The sequence below is a fragment of the Saimiri boliviensis genome, chromosome 2 (genome assembly GCF_048565385.1).
Source record: "Saimiri boliviensis isolate mSaiBol1 chromosome 2, mSaiBol1.pri, whole genome shotgun sequence".
NCBI lineage: Eukaryota > Metazoa > Chordata > Mammalia > Primates > Cebidae > Saimiri > Saimiri boliviensis.
Window position 1 is genome coordinate 10,692,843 of NC_133450.1, and position 19,566 is coordinate 10,712,408.

At 41.6% G+C, this 19,566-nt stretch overlaps 1 protein-coding gene across 4 annotated transcripts in view; it reads right to left on the minus strand.

Annotated features, from left to right (window-relative positions):
• MAP2K5 (mitogen-activated protein kinase kinase 5) overlaps positions 1-19,566 on the minus strand; it is a 273,895-nt gene that overhangs the window by 23,413 nt on the left and 230,916 nt on the right. For 3 of the 4 annotated variants that reach the window (XM_003929695.4, XM_003929694.4, XM_074392748.1), the window contains 2 exons: positions 17,341-17,402; positions 14,291-14,336 (listed from right to left, as the gene is read on the minus strand). In XM_003929695.4, the coding sequence (XP_003929744.1) occupies positions 14,291-14,336; positions 17,341-17,402 (108 nt within the window). Of the gene's footprint in view, positions 1-11,995; positions 13,010-14,290; positions 14,337-17,340; positions 17,403-19,566 lie in introns of those variants that run through there. The other variant, XM_074392747.1, reaches the window with a different exon arrangement.

A 19,566-nucleotide genomic window follows, 5' to 3' on the forward strand; every position in this document is an offset into this window, starting at 1 on the left:
GTTATAGGATGAGTGAGGTCACGGCTCCAGGCCTGGCTCCTGCTGCTCCCATGCCTCCAGAGCGGATATGCGTGGGCTGTCCTCCTCTTGTCGTTTCCCCTCTCCCTTCATGATGGAGCCTGTTTGGCTTCCTGTTTGTGTGACCTAACTACTTCGTTTGCGTGTCTGATGGATTTGTGTTTGTTGGATTCATGTCTGACCGCCATCTATATTCCCTACAGCCGTGCCATGCAAGCAGTCGTCCTGTGAACTGCTTGCTGCTGGCCTGCAGTGAGACAAGTGGCCATGCTGCAATGTAAACCACACACAGCTTCCTTCGCTCACAAAGTTTTGCTAAAAAACAAAACAAAACAAAACAAAAAAAACTTTAGTTTTCAGCTGACGCTGAACTAAACATAATGCCTTCAGACATGCTTGACTTATATCCTGCCATAAACTCCTTATCTTGCTGTGTTTAAGAAACTGTTCGGGGCCGGGCGCGATGGCTCACACCTGTGATCCCAGCACTCTGAGAGGCCCAGGCAGGCGGATCACTTGAGGTCAGGAGTTTGAGACCAGCCTGGGCAATGTGGGGAAACCCTGTCTCTACTGAAAATACAAAAATTAGCCAGACATGGTGTTGTCTGCAGCTACTCAAGGAGGGGCAGGTGCTGAGGCAGGAGGATCACCTGAGCCTGGGAGGTTGAGGCTGGAGTGAGCCAAGATCGTGTCACTGCCCTCCAGCCTGGGTGACACACTGAGACCCTATCTCAGGGTAAAAGCAACAAACAGTTCAGATAGTACCACTGGTGCACAGCCCATACTCTTGAATTCAGCTAAACTATAACACCTCTGTGCATAGAATGTGCTCAGTAAAAAACTTGAGCCCAAGGTAATTTCTCCCAAACTCAAGAAATATTTCTTGGAAGTTGCTCATTTCTATACCCATGATGGTAGAAGTGGAAAGCTTTGTGGCCTGACAACTGTCAGGACACACTCTGCCCTCAGTTTTTGCTACAGGTTGCAAAACCAAAAAAAAAAAAAACCCAATGATTACATAAATTCTCACAGCTTCCCCTCAGATAACCAACCAATAGACCAGGTGCAAACTGTTGTTAATTACTTTCTCTTCCTTTTGTGTTTTGTCTCTACTGAGGTTCAGGCTTCAACCAGGCATCCCGCTGCCTGGGGATGGGTGGGGTGTGTGTGCAGCCATCTGGTCTCTGCCTCGACCAGCCCTGAGGATGCAGTGTGAGGCATCAAGGTGAAAGGGACCATAGGGAAGTTGAGCAAAGCATCCTACAGGGGCAGTGGCTTCACAAGCACACTCGGCTGAAATCCTACAAGTTTCTTTGTATGGTCCTGGCATTTGTATTTGGCTTTATTTTTCTAACTGCAAGAAATAGTTTGACTTAGCTGAAATTCTCTAAACCACAATAACAATTCCCTGCCTACTATGCCACAAGGGCTATAGCTTTGCTGTTGTGCAGTAGGATGGTCCTGTGTTATTCCTGGCTGTATGAACCTAGGAAAGGAAATTAACCTCTCTGAGCCCCAGTTTATGCATCAGTAATGGGAATAAAAATAATCCTTATCATGTTCACGTGAAGGTCAAATGAGATAACTTATATGAAAGACTGCTCTAACGTAAATCACGCGTTTAAAATATATTTTCTGTTTAGATCCATTTCTCTCTATGTAATAAATTTTTTTAAGATTACAGAACGAAATCCCTTCTGGATTCATCTTCAGCTCCAAGTTAGGTGCAATTGTTACTTGAATCTCAAGTTTGTAGAGACAATAAATTGTAGTATGAATATTTGCCTAGTGTGGCTATTAGAGGCTCTGGTACTTTTCCTTATGATACAAGCTGCCTTTAACCTGTGTGTGCAAAAAAGTAATACACTCACATAAATACCCAGATGTCCGTGGGTCCCAGCTCACCTCTCACTGCATTCTCAAAGCCTCCCCAGAGATCCCTAGCTGAAAGAAGTATTTCCTTCCCCAGAATTCATTTCACCTGTTAAATTCAGAGCATTTTAATTCAGTGACCATTTACTTGAGCATTCTACTCCGGCTGGAGACTGGGCTAGATGCTAAGGATACAAAGATACGACGTGATCTCTTCCTCTAGGGGTTGTGGTCTCCTTCACTGACTGTTAACACAAGTTACTGCCACAAAGTGCAAGGAGTGCAGATAGATGTATGAACTAGGGTGAAGGGTGACATGCAAAAGGAAATCCTCAACCCAGCTGAAGCAGGCTTAGGAAAATGAAGCAACATTTTCTTATCTACTACCAGAGGTGGTGCAAGTGGGTCTTGGAGGTGGAGTAGGAGTTCACCATCTGGTGGTGAGGAAACAGCACAAGCAAAGACATAAATGTGTAAGGATGTCTCACGCCTCTGGGGACTGCCAGAAGTTTGAAGCACAGGGCCCCACAGGAGGGGCCTGAGGTGATGGGGTAGGCAAAGGTGGGAGGGTCTCTGGCAAGTCTTGCATTCTATCCTGTGCTTGGCTGTTTCTGTCCTCACCTTGTTCACTGAACTATGAGCTGGCTGGGGTCAGGACTTGGGGTTGACATGCTGCCTCAGCGTCAGGCAGGATGCTGGGGACAGGGCGGATGCTGAGACATAAAGCATCCGCAAGTGCAGGCTGAAATGCACATCTGTGATTCCCACACTGGCTTCTCTCCATGGCTCACCACAGTAGAAAAGGCTTCTGAAGTACAAATCTACACCAGACGTGCAGCGGATTATAATTCATCCAGCCCCTGAAAGCCATCTTTACACCTTCCTTTGGTGCTTAACCCACTTTCCAGATGATGCAACACTGCTGCCTGCACAGGAGAGCTGAAAAGGGGGCCGTTTCTGAAGGCAGGAAGGAGTCAGTACCCAGCCAAAGCTCTGCTGCCCTCCCTGACAGGGGGAGGAAAGCGTGTTTTAGAGAAACGACTTTCCAGTGCGGAGCTGGTGCCACAGCCCCTGCATAAACCAGCGTTCCAGGGTTGCCGATCTGCCTTCCCGAAAGTTAGAGCCAGAGTATTCCAGAGGCAAAGCTGTGGCTTAAAAAAAAATCATGTTTAATTTAAAAATTAGAAACTGGAGCAGGCTGTGAGCACAGGGGTTGATTGAAACAAAATTTAAATTCCTGTCAAGCCCATTTAAACACAGGGGCCCTTCATAGACAATTAGCTGCTCCCTGTGAATGCTGAATAAACTCAGGCCTGGTCACTGTGAGAAGAGAGGCGCCTACTGTGAGGCGCTGAAAAAAAAATTAACTAAAATCAGGCTGTATGAAATATTTAGCCTTCCAGTATATCACAGGGGTTTGGAAGTGTAAACAAGACAAAAATCGATTCCTCGGTGCCCTCAAATCAATCCCCCAAAATGGTTAGGGCATCTGTTTCTGCTAAATTTTGTTTACATCGGCAGATTTGCCTTAATTGCAGTTGTTTATCTCTCATTGTCCCTGGGGCCCTAATCTCCCGATTACTAATACTTAACACTCATTTCACATCTAAAGCTACTTCCAATCCTCAACAGGTTTTGGGGGCTCTTAAAATTATTGAAACCGCAGAGGCGGGAGACACTGCCTCTTTGTGAAAGGAACATTTTCTTATCTACTACCAGCTGGGCCCAATCATCACCAGGGATGGCTGCAACAAAGGTGCTAAAAGGCTCTTCCACAATGACTGCTGCTCCACTGGGGATTCAGAGGATAAAAAAGAGCTTTGATGGAAAAATCTGAACAAGAGGCTAAAGCAGTCCAGCCAAATAAAGTTACTGTCATAATCAAATGCTGTCAATCACCATGAAAATCCAATTAAAAATGTTTCAGCACAGCCCTCTTAAGTAGAAAAAATGTACCCTATTTATACAAATTTTTGTCAACTCCACACCAATCCCGCAATTAGAAAGTCCTGCTATTAATTGAATCCCCCTCCCCCACAAATTTAGAAAGAGATGCAGGCCATTCAGAAGCCTTCTGAGGAAGCTAAGACACACACAGGCTAACAATTAAGAGTTAATCTGGTTACATTTGAAAATTCCATTTTCAGTTGTGTCAAGGGAACCTCCGCACAAATAAAGGAACGGTACCTATTCTCCTACTTCAGAATCAGTGAAGAAGAGAACAGAGAAACGGTAAACCAGGATACTGGAAAGAAACTAGTCCACACTCTAGCAAATGTCTCTCGGTAGACCAAGGCCTAATGTTTAATTCTAATCTTGAAAATTAGAGGACAGTAGGCCCAAATGTCTCCACTGCCTTTCTGCAGTCTCTAAATGGCCAAGTGAACCTCAAGTTATCTGCAGGCATATTTGGCCCCTCAAATAACTCCGTATCTGAAACCACAAGACTCACAATCCCCAAAGGTCTCTCTCAAAACTGCTACAAATTAAAAAGCAAACAACCCATTAAACAAATCCAGCTGGTACAACTGTAAATAGGAGCTTTCTAATATTTTCCCCAGCTCTTAAAATCCCTGTTTAGACTGGTTAATAATTGATAAGAACTGCATCTATTTATCAGTGTGTACGCACAGGAAAACAACTTTGCTACCTTCAACAGCATTTCCCAAATCTCAGGGACCAGCTTTAGGATCCTTCTATATTTCTCCCACAAACGGCTGCATGTCTGGTCTTTTTCAACCGAATCCATTATTCCCAAGAGCTGGGGAGGGGGTGGCATGCATCTGATATGCTGACAGATAAAAACCTTAGGGTCCCCTACCATCAATCTAGCAGGCAAAGATGGTGCTAGCCAGGACGTCTCCTCTAGGTTTTGGCTCTCTACTGACCTCTGGGGATGTGGAGTCACGTTTGAGGAGAATTCTCAAGTGGTCCGAATGCACGCCAAAGATCACAGGTGCTGCTGATCACCGCCTGGTTGGGACCTGTGAGCTCTGCCCGTAAGTTATTGCCCACAGGTGGGAGAGCTAAACCCCAGTGCCTGTTCTGATTGGCAATCCCCATGCTATACTGGTTGTTACATGTTTTGAATATTATCCCTGCAAATATTGCAACATCCTAGAAATTTTATTTCAGCACCAAGTTTTCTAACCCAGATGACCTCTCCCAGCAGGAAGTCAAACAAAAACCTTTTTTATCTGGCTATGTCTTCTAGTGTGGCCACCCTGATTAATGCTGTAATATTGTAATGTCCAGGGATTGCTTGTTCTTGATTTAGTTTCTTCAGCTTTACTCTGCGTTCCTGGAGAACAAGAGACATGTCTTGTTTGTCTTTATCTGTTCGGTGTCTACTTTATCGGTACAATGTTTTACTGGATTGGATTAGAGGGAAGAGCATGTGCAACCAACACAGTTTTGCCCAAATGATGGCAGACTGGGATAGGCACTGAATTATAAGATCACGGATCCTCCTTCAAGGAACTTACAATCTAGTTGGAAAAAAAAAAAGTATTAAACCAGTGAGTTTCCCCTCTGGCTGTCCGTGTAATCACCTAGAGAACTTTAAAGTACACATATATATATATATATATATATATATATATATATATATATATATATATATATATTTAAAAAGTACCTGCTTCCTGGTCAGGGCTTCTTTGATTTGGGTTGGGATCCAGGCAGTTTTTCTTTAGCTTTTTAAACTTCTCAGATGACTCTGGTGAGCTGCTAGGGTTGAAAGCTGCTGTACTACATGGACTAACTTGTGGCCATAAGATGAATATATAATTAAATGCTGCTCCAAGCTAGGCGCAATACGTACTGAAGGGCTTCAGAGAAGGGAGCAAGCAACCATAAAGGCGAAGAGTAGGGAAAAGCCGCAGGAAGGAGGACCAGCACCTTCCCGGGGAGGGGAGAGGAGGCTTTTTTAGGCTGAGGGCACCACCCAGATAGAAACTTCTAATGAGCTGACTGATGGCCAATGAGGAACTAATGTGCAACATACTTTAAAGCCCCACCTTAGCCCCCGTGAATCTGCTATGGCACTGAAGAGCAGCTGACTCATCCACTTTACTGCATCCAAGATTAACAAACTCTTCCTATGCTCAGTGAATGCTCTGCAGTTTCACCGTGCCTTGAAACAAGATACTAGGAAGATGACAGTTCAATAAAACACGAAAGAAGCATGACACACGAGTTCAAATAACTATAATCTGAAACGGGCAAGTCATCACCATACTATGAGATCTGACTTGACTGATGGAGGAAAAAAGTTATGCTTAACTGGGAAATTAAAACTGTCAGATCGCCATGATCAAGGAATGACAGATTTTATCTATCTGTATCTCTCTTGTTATGTGCATGTATATAAAGACATATACCTACACACACACACACACACACACACACACACTTAGCTGCTGAAGTCTTCTGAAAAGATTAAGTGGTCACATCTATGGAAAAACAAAGCCTGTTTTCTTAAGGTTATAATCTCTCTGTTCTTGCTGAAGTGCTAATGTGTCATCAAAAATTCAAATCAGAGCTGTCTGATTTAGTGTGATCTCAAGTATCCAGACAGTGATTCTGCCGTTGTAATTATGCACAATTAAAAAGCTAAAATCAACTTCTTTACTAGTGGGTTCCTCTTTATAAGCAGACACAAACAGATGATTGTAATCGCCTTCAGAACTTAAAAAAAAATTTCATGGTTGTCAGCTGGACCCTACGTGCCCTTGCTCTTGTGATGACTTTTGTGCATGATGGAAATATTTCACTGAAGTTACAACCCCAGCCAGGATTTCTCCCTGCAAATTCTGGGTGGCATAGCTAATGAGCTACCTCCAAATGAGTAACTGAAAACAAAATGATGTTTACAAGACTAGATAGCCAGACACATTATGAGTGTGGTCCTAAAGATTCATTTTGAAACACACTCTATGTGACACAGGCCAATAGTTAACGGCAGTGAACTATATCCAAGTTCACAATTTATTAACCGTTATTAGTATTTTAAAAAGCTTAGATTTTTGCAAGCACAGGGTAGATGAGTACTCTCTAAGGGGGCTATGGAAATGTACCTTTCTTCGTATTTGTGCTCAGGGCACAGGTAAGCCCTGGAACAAAATAAACTGAAACTCACCTTTGGCCTGTTTAGCAGAATGTGGTGATCATGTTGAATTTATCTGAGCCCCGTGCTTCTAGTAAGCAGTAACAGGTAATAAATCCCCCTACTCTTCTGCTAATCTGCTCTCACAGAGGTAAGATCCTTTTCCATCTTTCCTCGTCACTTCCCTAAAACTTGCTGGCGACCCCCTTGTTTACCTGCCTACATAAAACCTCAGCACCCCCCCCCCCTTTTCTTTGATCCATTCCTCATTAATAAACACTCTCCCTACTGCAGCAGCCTAAATAAAATCATCTTCTTAATTGTCCAGTGCATTCTGTCTTTCATAGTGATCAGAAGCTTTGGGTCTAATAAAGAAACAAAGCCATTTGTTTGGAAGCCCAAAGTCACACTGGAATTTGAGTGCTGGAGAGACAAAAACCTAGTATAATAGTTGCCTGGATTTTTTTTTTTTTTTTTTTTTTTTTTGAGACGGAGTTTCGCTCTTGTTACCCAGGCTGGAGTGCAATGGCGCGATCTCGGCTCACCGCAACCTCCGTCTCCTGGGTTCAGGCAATTCTCCTACCTCAGCCTCCTGAGTAGCTGGGATTACAGGCACGTGCCACCATGCCCAGCTAATGTTTTGTATTTTTAGTACAGACGGGGTTTCACCATGTTGACCAGGATGGTCTCGATCTCTTGACCTTGTGATCCACCCGCCTCAGCCTCCCAAAGTGCTGGGATTACAGGCTTCAGCCACCGTGCCCGGCATTGCCTGGATTTTTAAAGGGACCATGCAAATGTGCAATTTATCATATGCCTTGATTAACTGAGAGAACAACCATCCAAACTATCTGAGGATGTAATTACAATCAGGTTGAGAAAAGCAGAAATGCTACCAGTGACAGTTTAATTTAGAGGAGTTAAACAAGTTAACATCTCTTAGCAAGTAATTAAATGTTTAAACAGATTTTTCTAGAACAGTTTGGTGTTTATTAGCCCCCAAACATTACCACCTTTTATACATAAAGCCTTAGCTGAGAAATGAGATGCCTTCGAGTTTGCAGCTGCTGGGATGACATGAAGAGAAAAAACCCAAAAGCACTATTCTGATTTTAACTGATACCCCACCTTCTAAGACCCACACCTGCTTGTTGTATTTCCAATGCTACTATTTACTTGCTTTCTAAGCAAAATGTCAAATTTCAGTTGCAAACTGCATCCTGTGTTTCTTTTTAGGTGCCTGCATTGAAAACCAAACCTGAGGAAATGCTAGACGCCTTTGAAGGATGCCCTACTCTGGAATGTACAGGAAATGCACAAAATAACAGGCAATATTAGAACCTAAGGAGAAAACCCATGTTTTTAAACAATTACTAAAGCAGTATAGTAATAGCATAAAGACAATTTCTGCGCCAGCTTGTTTCTCTGAAATTCTCTCTGCCACTGAACAGCTAGAACAGATAATAACTATTAGTAAATCAAACTCCTCTGCAATATCCAGCTGTGCCTCACACATTTACATACAGATAGAATGGGTATATGTTTTTAATATGTATGTGATTCGTACTTTTACCACAGCCGAAGTGCATGCTACAAAGGAGGGGCAGAATGGGAATCGGATCAGCATGAGATAATAAAGTGGCCTAGATAAAGTATTAGCCAGCGATTGATCTCAAACCGGGATACTGCTTCTTCTGACCTGATTACTTACTATGCATAGATTCCATTAAATAGAGCTTAGACACGGAAAGCTTCTGGAAACACTCTAAATGCATAGAAAGATCTACCGTACTCCGAGCCCAAATTGTAACTGTGTGGGTGCCCACAGCCCACACCTTCCCCACTCAAGTCAAGGCCCACAGTCAGGCTAGGCAGGGAGGTTAAAGGGCTGCCTGACATCTGGTGCAAAGCCCTGTTGAACCCCACAGAAAGCACCCCCCACCCCCAAGCAAGCACTCTCTCGCGGAGGGAACACCTCCCTCCCTACAGGAGGTACCTGGCCAAGTAACTCTAAAGGACAGAAGCTACGGAGCTTAACAATCACTGAGGGTCAGGGTCCCCTTTGAAAAACGCAGTAGTCACGAATTCCTCTTTCTGGATGAAAAAGCACATCTCCACATGCATACATAACTTTGGATGTAATTTCTGGGGCTCTGACTTCCTAAAGTCACAGTCCGTTGGTCAAGGGCTGACCCCTTGGTTTTGCAGATGAAGACAATGAAGTGGAGAGGGGATGGGGCGTTGGCTGAGGTTACACAGGGAATGGACATGATGGAGGCTCTCCCTGCTAAGTCACAGCTTGACCTTATCTACCAAATAATTCTGAAGGAAGATTAATTCCTCAGAAGGAATTCTTTGTGGTTTAGAGAAGCAAATGATCTATACAGTAATGTCTCACATATCCCTTTTATTTTAAAATATTTAAACATAGAAATTGAATAGCAAAACCAATCTGAACCCCCACCTTAATGCTCTCATCTTAGGCTGTCTTTGTCCCTCAGTTTAAGGGTCTGATTTTTATGTTTTTGCATCCCTCAATTTGATTACTGACATTTTAGGGAAACTTCTCTACCATCTTTGCATTCTTTCTCTCTCCCCTCTTGCTGCAGTCCTACCAATCCTTTCTGACTGGCAAGGGGCTGGCTTTTTCCCACATAAGCCATAGAATCCCTGCATAGATGTCAAGCCTGCTGAGCATTGTGTCTGCTGCCTTCTCAGGGTCTCAGTATACTATCAGAAAATTTGTCCCTAAGTTTGTTGGTCCCAGTTCACAGAGCTGGGGCAGCATTGACACAGGTCTTTCCTGTGAGTTTCAGCAGCGTGATTTAAAAGCAGATTCTTAGCTGCACGCGGTGGCTCACACCTTAATCCCAGTACTTTGGGAGGCTGAGACGGGCGGATCACGAGGTCAGGAGTTAGAGACCAGCCTGGCCAACATAGTGAGACCCTATCTCTACTAAAAATACAAAATTAGCCAGGTGTGGTGGCATGAGCCTGTAGTCCCAGCTACTCAGGAGGCTGAGGCAGGAGAATTGCTTGTACCTGGGAGGTGAAGGTTGTAGTGAGCCGAGATCATGCCACTATACTCCAGCCTGGGCGATGGAGCAAGACTCCATCTCAAAAAAAACAAAAAACAAAAAAAACAAAAGGCAGATTCTTTAATGTCACAGGAAAAGAAATGGAGGTAGAGGTGGAGGTGGGTGTGGTGTTCTGTCTGTCTTGTGTCAGCATGCTGAATGTTCTTGGCTGCCTGCATGCTTGGTTTACCTTTAAAGCAGGGTTTAAAGCTAACTCCTGATTTATGCAATAGGCTCTTAAAGAACTGAAGGTCACACCTTTTCCAAGGATGAGGGACCTCCCTATACTTGAATGGGAGTCCATTCAAGAGAATTCACTCGTCTGGGCACAGTGCCTCATGCCTGTAATCCCAGCACTTTGGGAGGCTGAGGCAGGTGGACTATCCAAGGGCAGGAGTTCAAGACCAGCCTCGAAAACATGGTAAAACCTTGTCTCTAGTAAAAATGCCAAAATTTGCCAGGCGTGGTGGTGGACACTACCTGGGAGGCTGAGGCAGGAGAATTGCTTGAGCCCAGGAGGTGGAGGTTGCAGTGAGCCAAGATGGTGCCATTGCACTCCAGGCCTGGGTGACAGAGCAAGACTCCGTCTCTCCCCACTCCACTGCAAAAAAGAATTCACTCAAGAAAAAGATCCATGTGGTAGGTGTGCTGTGTCTGGGGTTCCTTCTATAGAAGTGGAATTTCTTAAGAGATTGCCCTGGGGCCGGGCGCGGTGGCTCAAGCCTGTAATCCCAGCACTTTGGGAGGCCGAGGCGGGTGGATCACGAGGTCAAGAGATCGAGACCATCCTGGTCAACACGGTGAAACCCCGTCTCTACTAAAAATACAAAAATTAGCTGGCATGGTGGCGCGTGCCTGTAATCCCAGCTCCTCAGGAGGCTGAGGCAGAAGAATTGCCTGAACCCAGGAGGCGGAGGTTGCGGTGAGCCGAGATCACGCCATTGCACTCCAGCCTGGGTAACAAGAGCGAAACTCCGTCTCAAAAAAAAAAAAAAAAAAAAAAAAGAGATTGCCCTTAAATCTATATATAAATATTAATATATTCAACATTATATATAAATATTAATATATTCAACATATTCAGCTGGTGGTGAATATGTTGAAGGGGTTTCTGTGCCAGAAGGCACTAGAGGCTTTACACTGCTCTGAAAAGGTCTGAGACCAACATATACTCATGCTTTGCCCATCCTGTTTCCTTTGCCTGGAATGACCCCTTCAAAACTCTCTATTAAAATTCACTTCATCCTCCAAAGGCCCTTTGCAAATGCTACCTTCTCCACCCAGTTTTTCCTCATTTCCCCAAATGGATCTCCACAAAACTCTGCAGTTCTTTTATAACAGTTCCTTCATTCCAGTTACTTGCTATATCCCCTGAAAGACTGTATCTGTGTGGTTTCCTCTACTTTATATCTTCTGTTGTGTCTAGAACAAGACGGTGCACAGTGGTCTATCAACTACCAAATTCAATTATTTACTGAGTTCTGAGAGCTCTTAGGATGATGTAGATGCTGCTGATAAACTTTTGAGAGAACTTCTGATGTAGCTTAATGGTTACATGCCAGAAAACCACAGCAGCTCAAATGTGAGTATTAAAGGAATTTCCTGGTTCAACTTTAAAATACTTTCACTTAGGATATAAGAACTGAAAACCATCGTAAGAACAACCACACAAAGTAGAGGGGATAAAATAACTAAACAACTAAATGAGTTCTAATACTGGGATTGTAACGATCTGCAAAGTCTAACCTTGAGTTTTACATTCCATCTTTAAGACTGACACGGTCAGAGATTGCCAAGATGATAATTTTAAGACTCGATAAAGGGGTATTCTGGTATAAACAGTGACCTCACCACCTGAGTGCCCACTCTGCGTGGCTCAGATCTAGGAGTAAGGGTGATCTGGCACACCAGTCCTACATTCTGATTTGCTTGGACTGGGACTTGCTGTGTTCACTAGTCAAGGTCATACCTGGAGTTCATATAAGAGTTCCCAAACAGTCAATCTATAACTTCCAGCATTTCCACCTGCCCACCTCTGATTTTCTTTCTTTGATTTGGAAATGGAGGTCTACAGGGATCTTGACAATCCTGCAGGCCTCACATTTGAAGCAGCCCATGCAGCCCACACTGGTACCCTGCTGGCTGGAGTTACTGTGCTTGGGAGATAAACTGCTCTTTTTGTGAAAGGCACAGGCCCCCACCCAGAGTGACAAATGGGCTCTACAGTTCATGCATTCCAGAGGAGGCTCTCAGCTTCCAGATGGGAGCACCATCAAATAGGTTGTAGGCGGGGAGAGAAAAGGAAAAATTAAAGCCATTAATATGCTGGAAGGAATAAAGAGACTGGTTCCTGAAGATTGGGCCCCTAGGATGTGGCTTAGGTTCCTCAAGACAAAGGAAAACCCACTTTCTTTCTGAGCCGGTATTGGGCCCAATCTTTTGGCCAAAGTCCAGGCAGGGCCACTGTCTGACCACAGCAGCTTCACAGAGAGTCTATTGTTCCCTGCCTCCTCACTGAGCCCTGCCAAAGCAGTGGTGCCTCACCACTGCTATACCTCTGGGAATACGTTCATTTAAAATCAAACAGTGAGCAGTACTAGAGATAATGTTAAATTAAGTATGGCATGGTGCTTCCTCTGACTACATTTTTCATTGTATTTTATTGATTTATTGATATTTATTAATTAAAAATGTGGGACAGCACACAACCGGGTGTAGAGTTGTAAAGAGATATATCTAAATACATATGTTCTCTCTCTCACACACACACACATGGACACGGACACACATGGACACCTACACACACATACACATCACTTGCTTTCAAGGCATTGATAGTACTCACCCTTTAGCCTTGTCTTTATGATGTGCCACCCTGGAGTAGCGTTCCTTACCAACATATACATCCATATACATTTATGGGCGTATGTGTGATCTGCAGATGTTTTATTTATAAGTGGCCAACTCATTGCAGCATTGAAACACGCATTTACAAACAAATATCTGTTTTATGAAACCCCATTCCTTTGTTTTAATAGCTGAGCTATCCAGCCATAACATAATAATGCACAAGGTAAATGGGTCTCCATCTCTAGAACCTGTTCCAAGTTTTCTCAAATGTGACTAACTGCAAGAATTTCCCAACCATCAAAGAGATCAAAAAAAAAAAAAAAAAAAAAAAAAAAGACATCAGTTTATTCTAGACATGAAACCTGCAGAGTTATACATTGCAGAGGTTTTTAGGGGTGATCTTTAACTTGAAGCTACTCTGAAAACTGAAATTTTGTTCCATGTAACTTGCTGAAAAGCATTCAAGATACAAAAAAGGAAATGTACTGTTATTTTATATTCGAGGATGAAATCCATATTTTACAAAAGTTTGGGCACTGAAACTGTTTATTAGGTTGGAAATCAAAGGGTGAAAACCTCTGAGCTGCTATCTGTAAAATGTGTATTGTTTAACGAAGGTAAAAGAAAATTGGTAGGAATTTGCTCTGACTGTAGTAATCTAAAGGCAGGGAACGGTATGCAAAACATTAGGAAGAACAGACTATAATTATTATTTACTAATGCTCGATCCTAATGTTATTCTAACAGCTTGTGCATTGTCAAATCAACAATCTTCACTAAATAAATGACCATTTGGGAATTGTTAGGGAGCATCTCTGTTCCTCTCCCTGCTTGACTAAAACCTGTCATTTGCAATCAAAGAAAGCTGCCTTGGAGCTGAGAACACAGCACTTGCAGCCTTGTAGCTGTCTCTTTCTGAAGAAAGACCAAAGATTCACATTAACTTGATCTTTTGCAGCCAGTTTAATTTCATTCTACATGAATCTAAGAGGACTCCAGCCATATTCAGAAATTTTCTGCAGAATTGCACTAAAAACTTACTGCGCTGATGATATTCTCTGTTACCAATCCTCTGAATTCTAAAAGGTTTAATAGCAAATGAGGATAAGAGTAACCAGCATTAAGTTTGTGGCCCGTGAGTGAGGCAAATGAAAGAGTTCTGCATTAAGTTTCAAAAAGGAGGTGGGTTTTTAAAAAGTAAAAACTATTATCTGAGGATATGAGCTTCGAAAAACATCTACCCAAATGAAGTAAATAATGTTGCCTTTTTAGAGCCTATGGCTGTTTTAAAAAACGAATTTTAAACAGAATGCTAAACATAAATATATAACTGAGAATTCTAATGTAACTAAAAAAATTCACTTACCATCAATTCTTCAGGTGCTGGCCTTTCTTTTGGCTGTTTTCGCATGCTATAGCGGAGGGAAAAAAAACCTCATATTATCTGTGTCTTTTGTACATTTTTACTATAATTTCTACCAATGGCTATTTGTACTGGAATTTGAATGCTTTCAAAATTCATCATGTTCAATTATTGGCCAAAGTATCAGCATATAGTCCCTTTGTATTATTTTGGTCTTTAGCAGATTTCTGGAGTACCTTAAGAGTCAGAAATGAAAAGCTTTTTTTCTTACATTTTCACTTAAAAAACATTTTGCAATAAAGAATGAATTTAAATTAAATGTATCCTAATTCTACTTTTGAAGCTAATGTGAAAAAAGCAGCAATATTCTCTTCTTGACTCAGTTATCAATTTATTTCAAACTTAAATTCAGGGAATATACTTTTTGTTTTTTGGTAACTGGGATAAGACAGTAAAAAAAAAAAAAAAATGACTGTAAAGTCAAATGAGAATACAACTCGTCCCTTCACTATTACTCCGAAAGACAAGAAGTATAGGAAACAGATCAGGAATCTGGATAATGCTATACAATTACAAGGGGCTTGAGGTAGATTATCTTGACTTGCATTTGTTTTGGCAACAAGGCAAGTTGATAATTCATTAAACAGCTGTGGGACAGCTAAATTTGTTTAAGCTGCTTAAAGAACCACATTCCTCATGCAAAATATTTCTTGTCTTCCATGCAATAGGTATAATTAGTAGCTGTAACATGTACTTAGCTATGTGATGAAGCATTCACACATGGGACGGAGATGACTGTGGGTAGCTGCCTACTTGATGGCCGTATTTGTTCTAAACTCAAGAGTGTTCGTGGGATGAAGTCATGAAAAGAGACTGCTGCTTCTATCACTTGGAAAAATCACACAGATGCTTTTTTCTTTATACAAGGCACTCTTCTAATAAGCAAGAAGGAAACTTCATATAATCTCTGCATTTGCTGAGAGTATTTTTTTTTAAATAGAGAGATTTAATGATCATTTGGTAAACAAGAATCATAGTTATGAACCATTAATGACATCGAGGACATTTGCCTTCCCTATAAATAACCATATGCACCTCTCAAATACTGCATCCATTAGCAACTAATTCAAGCTGTCTCGCCAGTGGAGTTGGTAACAGTCCTAATCTGACATTCCAAAGTAGCTGTATCTCTTGGGAAAACAAGGCTATTACCCACTATCATTTCTGTTTCGGCTTGACATCTGTGGAAGTTTGAATACAGGTTATCCCTCCCTCTATCTCCATCAAACTTTTAAATAATAGCTGATTAATTTTTTGGACGGGAGGGAGGTGAAGCCTTATCCACTTTTCTCCCTGCTGCTCAGACCAGCCCCACCCCCAGGTTAGTCTCAGACCACACAGGGAGATAAGATTAGCACTGCAATCCTGTCACAAATCCAGCATCTCCTCCCAAGCAGAGAGTGTGATGCCCAAACCAGGCGCTCCAGGCAGTAGAGGAATTGCATGGTTTGTGTTTCAATTTTTGCATTTCAAAATGAAGCATTACCATGTGTAAAACACATGGTACACATTAACATGTGTTTTAGGAATTCCATGTAAAGGAAATTAAGAGGGGGATATATATTTCTGGATAATGGTTCTGACATCATTAAGGAGCTTCTAAACAAATCAAGATTCCAGTATTTAATCAATATGTCCTCCTTTTTCTAACATGGCAAGCTTTGGAAATAAAATCTTTTCAGGGTAAAAATAGTTTTTAAAAGCTACAGAATATTATATAAGTATTTTAAATAAATAAAAAGTGTTAATAAAGATTTTTTAATTGGGGGGAAATTTCTTCCCCACATATATTTTCTATGGAATATAAACTGAGACATTTTTATTAAGAGGTAACATGTTACACTTAGTTAAAAAAGGTGATAAAGCTTGACATTTATATTAAGGAATATTTCTTGGTTTCCCTTTAGCATAATCATCAGATGGATCATGGTGGGAGGGGAAGGGGATGGTGCACACCGATTTTGGTTGGCAAGAATCCTGATAGCATTACTCTGCCACACCACAAAACCGAGGGTTTCTTTTGGTGGGGTCTGCTTATTCATTTTCCACTAGTTAGTACACATGACTCTGGGACAATGAGAACTTTGATGAAGGAAGGAAAGAAGACCCACGTAGTTATGAAGGAGGTGAGGTTGGTTTTGTCTCCGGCGTTGAGGCCAATGATTCTTACGTTTCCTAATTCCTCCTCTCTCTTGGGTAATTCCGTGTGCTGGGGAGAGGGAGAGGGCAGGGGAATACCTGGGCCTCCCAAGGCCACATGAGTCCTGCAGGATGAGGAAGAGGGAAATGATGGCGAAGGGGGTAATAAAAGAAAGATCCATTCTGCTGGGAAAAGGCAGAAGGCTGGCAAAAAAGCCTTGGCAGTAAAATGCTTGTTTCTTCTTCAGGTATAAAATGACGAGGAGTTGCCTGGAGGCTCTGAGGGCCCCTGTGGCTCCTCTCAGTTCTTTAAGGGTTAAAGTGGGCTGAATGAACTGTTTTCATAGTCTTCCAAATGTCAAAATTCATTGAAATGAGACCCCAGTCTTGTATTTAAAATACAAGTAAAGATAAAAGTTATTTATTGAAAATCCGATGAATTAATAAACTATGCTGCTTCCACTAAGTGACAGACAGTTTTATGGGTAACTTGAGGTTACATTAATAAAAATAAGCTTCATATGTCTGTTCAATAGGGGCTATAAAATTGTGTACTTCTTTAAAAAAAAAAAAAAAGGATGGCAACAGTATCTGTGCTTAAAAAAGTAACCTGACTTTCAGCAGTTTATGAAATCAGGAAAAAGGCTCTGAAGTATGCTTATGACCCTTTGTGTAAATAACGTTTACATAATTTAAACAATTCCTTCAGATTTGCTGCCCCATCTGCCCAAGGCCTTGAAGTCCCTCCTGTCTCCAAAAGGAAGCAGGGAGAGCCATCAGGTCTCACGGAGCCGCCGAGTTAATGGCATGTATCATTTACATTGAGGGCACGGCATGTTTGTAAACGGGCTCACCACTGAGTGATGAAATGTACAAATGGCTCCGAGAACTCTCCAACTGGAAGGACGGGCGAATCCTGGGACGGAGGAAAAACATGTCACCAAAAGTCACAACAGTTCCTTCTCTTTCTTTATATTCCCCCTTCCCAACCCATGTGAAGGAGCAGTAGAAAGATGAATACAATGAAAATAAAGCCTCAACCAATTAAAAAGACTATCTTCACCCTATTCCACACATTTAGGTAAAAATGCCAAATTTAAAGCGTTTTACAATGGTGAGAAACATGAGAGCTGAGAGGGAGGGGAGGTGAAAAAAGGACAATGATAGCCACAGGGTAGGAAGGAAGGTAGGGAAAGTGTAAATGAGAAATTAATGATTATTTAAGTAACACACAAATGGTCTTGTAATTAACGAAGAGCTGTGAAATTATTCTTGTGTTGACCTTTGTTTCTTTTACTGGATTTGCTATTTATTTACACTTTCCTTTTTATTTACATTTGTTTGTATATTCAACTCCTCTTTACTGCTTGCCCCTAATAGAATAATTCAGATCAGATTTTTTTTTAAACTTTAATATAAAGGTTTTTATAGGGCAAGTTGTTTCCTGAAAAGGAATTTCAGCTTATTTGCAAGTCTAGGCAGACTACTCATACGAGAGCAAACCAGTGAATTAAGGATACAATGAAAAACTCCCAACTTGACCACCAACCAAAACTGGGATGGAGGTGGGAGTCAGTCAAAAGAGCAGAAAACTCCACAGCAACAAAGCACCACCACCACGTAACACAGAGAGCAAGCCCCATTACCGTTTGCAAAGGAAGGCTTTAAGAATTTAGGAGTTTTTCCAAGAATGACAGAGAGCGCCACTGTGTTTATAGTGTAACAGCTCAGGATGTAATGAAATTACACTGCAGAGTACTTTAACAGTCATCTCATTAGACCTACAGTTGGAACAAGAGAGCCACATAAAGTAGGCAGCTGCAAATGACTCCATTCTCATCTATTCTCATTTGCTATTAAAAATACCTTTCGGCGGCTTTTTTCCTCCCTGACATCCCTACACAAAGTGCCCTGCAAAGTATGATACATGCACCTATTTAAATTAACAAAGGAATGACTTATTTTAATCTCACTGTGCTTTGGAGTGCTTTGGCCATTTGGATGAGCAATATATCATTACATACAACCTTCCAGCGCTGCAGGCAAGAAACTCAGAGCATGCAGCATTTGGTGGGAGCCAAACAATTTCTCTAGCACACAACTGTGTCAAATGCATGCATGTATTCATTATTGAGAACGAGAGGAAATAGCTTTGATGTAGTGGAAAAAAGAAGATGATAAAAGCACCTCTGCAATATGCGTGTCATTATCAATGGTGGCAGATAGATCAAATTGCACGGCCTCCTATGTGATTAGTAAATATACATATAATTGCTGTGGCCAATTATCAGAAAAATGAGATCGGTAATTACAAGACAGAAAATTAACTAGAACTCTTATTAAAGCTTTGTTTCCAATTCAAACAATTGGAAACTGCTTGAAAATACAATGAAATCAAAAGGAACTAAGGGGGTCAAGACAGACCAAAAAACAACAACAACAAAAAAACACACAAAAAACCGGAGGAGGCTAAAAGAAAAGAAACATGAACAAAATGTTTCTTGGTTTTTGCATATCTGTCCTCTTTGAATTTAATCTATTCATCCAGAAGAAGGAATGGTTAGTAATTCTAAAATTAAAATTCTCATCAGTAGAGAAAGGCTTCCAAGAGGAAAAGAAAACAAAGGAAAAATGGGAGTGAAATAAAATCTTTCCAAGTTCAAAGGATTACACGCAGGCATTACATAGAGAGGACATGAAAAACGGGGTGGATGGGTGGCTGATGAAACAGTCCACTCAAAAGAAACAAGACACGAAATAACATGACAAGTCCTCAATAAAGGTACTATAAAATGGTCACAGAAGTCCCATCGGTTTGAAGAGCAAAAATAAAACATGATATCAATTTCGGCTGCAGCCTGTTTTAGGAAAGCCATATATATCACCAAGCCTGTAACATTCTACAAGGCCCAGCTGAAGAAATGACATTTTACTGTCTCAAAAACCATTAGTAAAAAGATAGTTCAAAGTCTAAGGTGCAAAAATTATAGACTCTGATCAGTGAGGAAGCTTCTCTAAGTCATCCCTTCATAGATTTTTTTTTTTTTTTTTTGAGGGTATAGTACTGAAAGCGTTGAGTA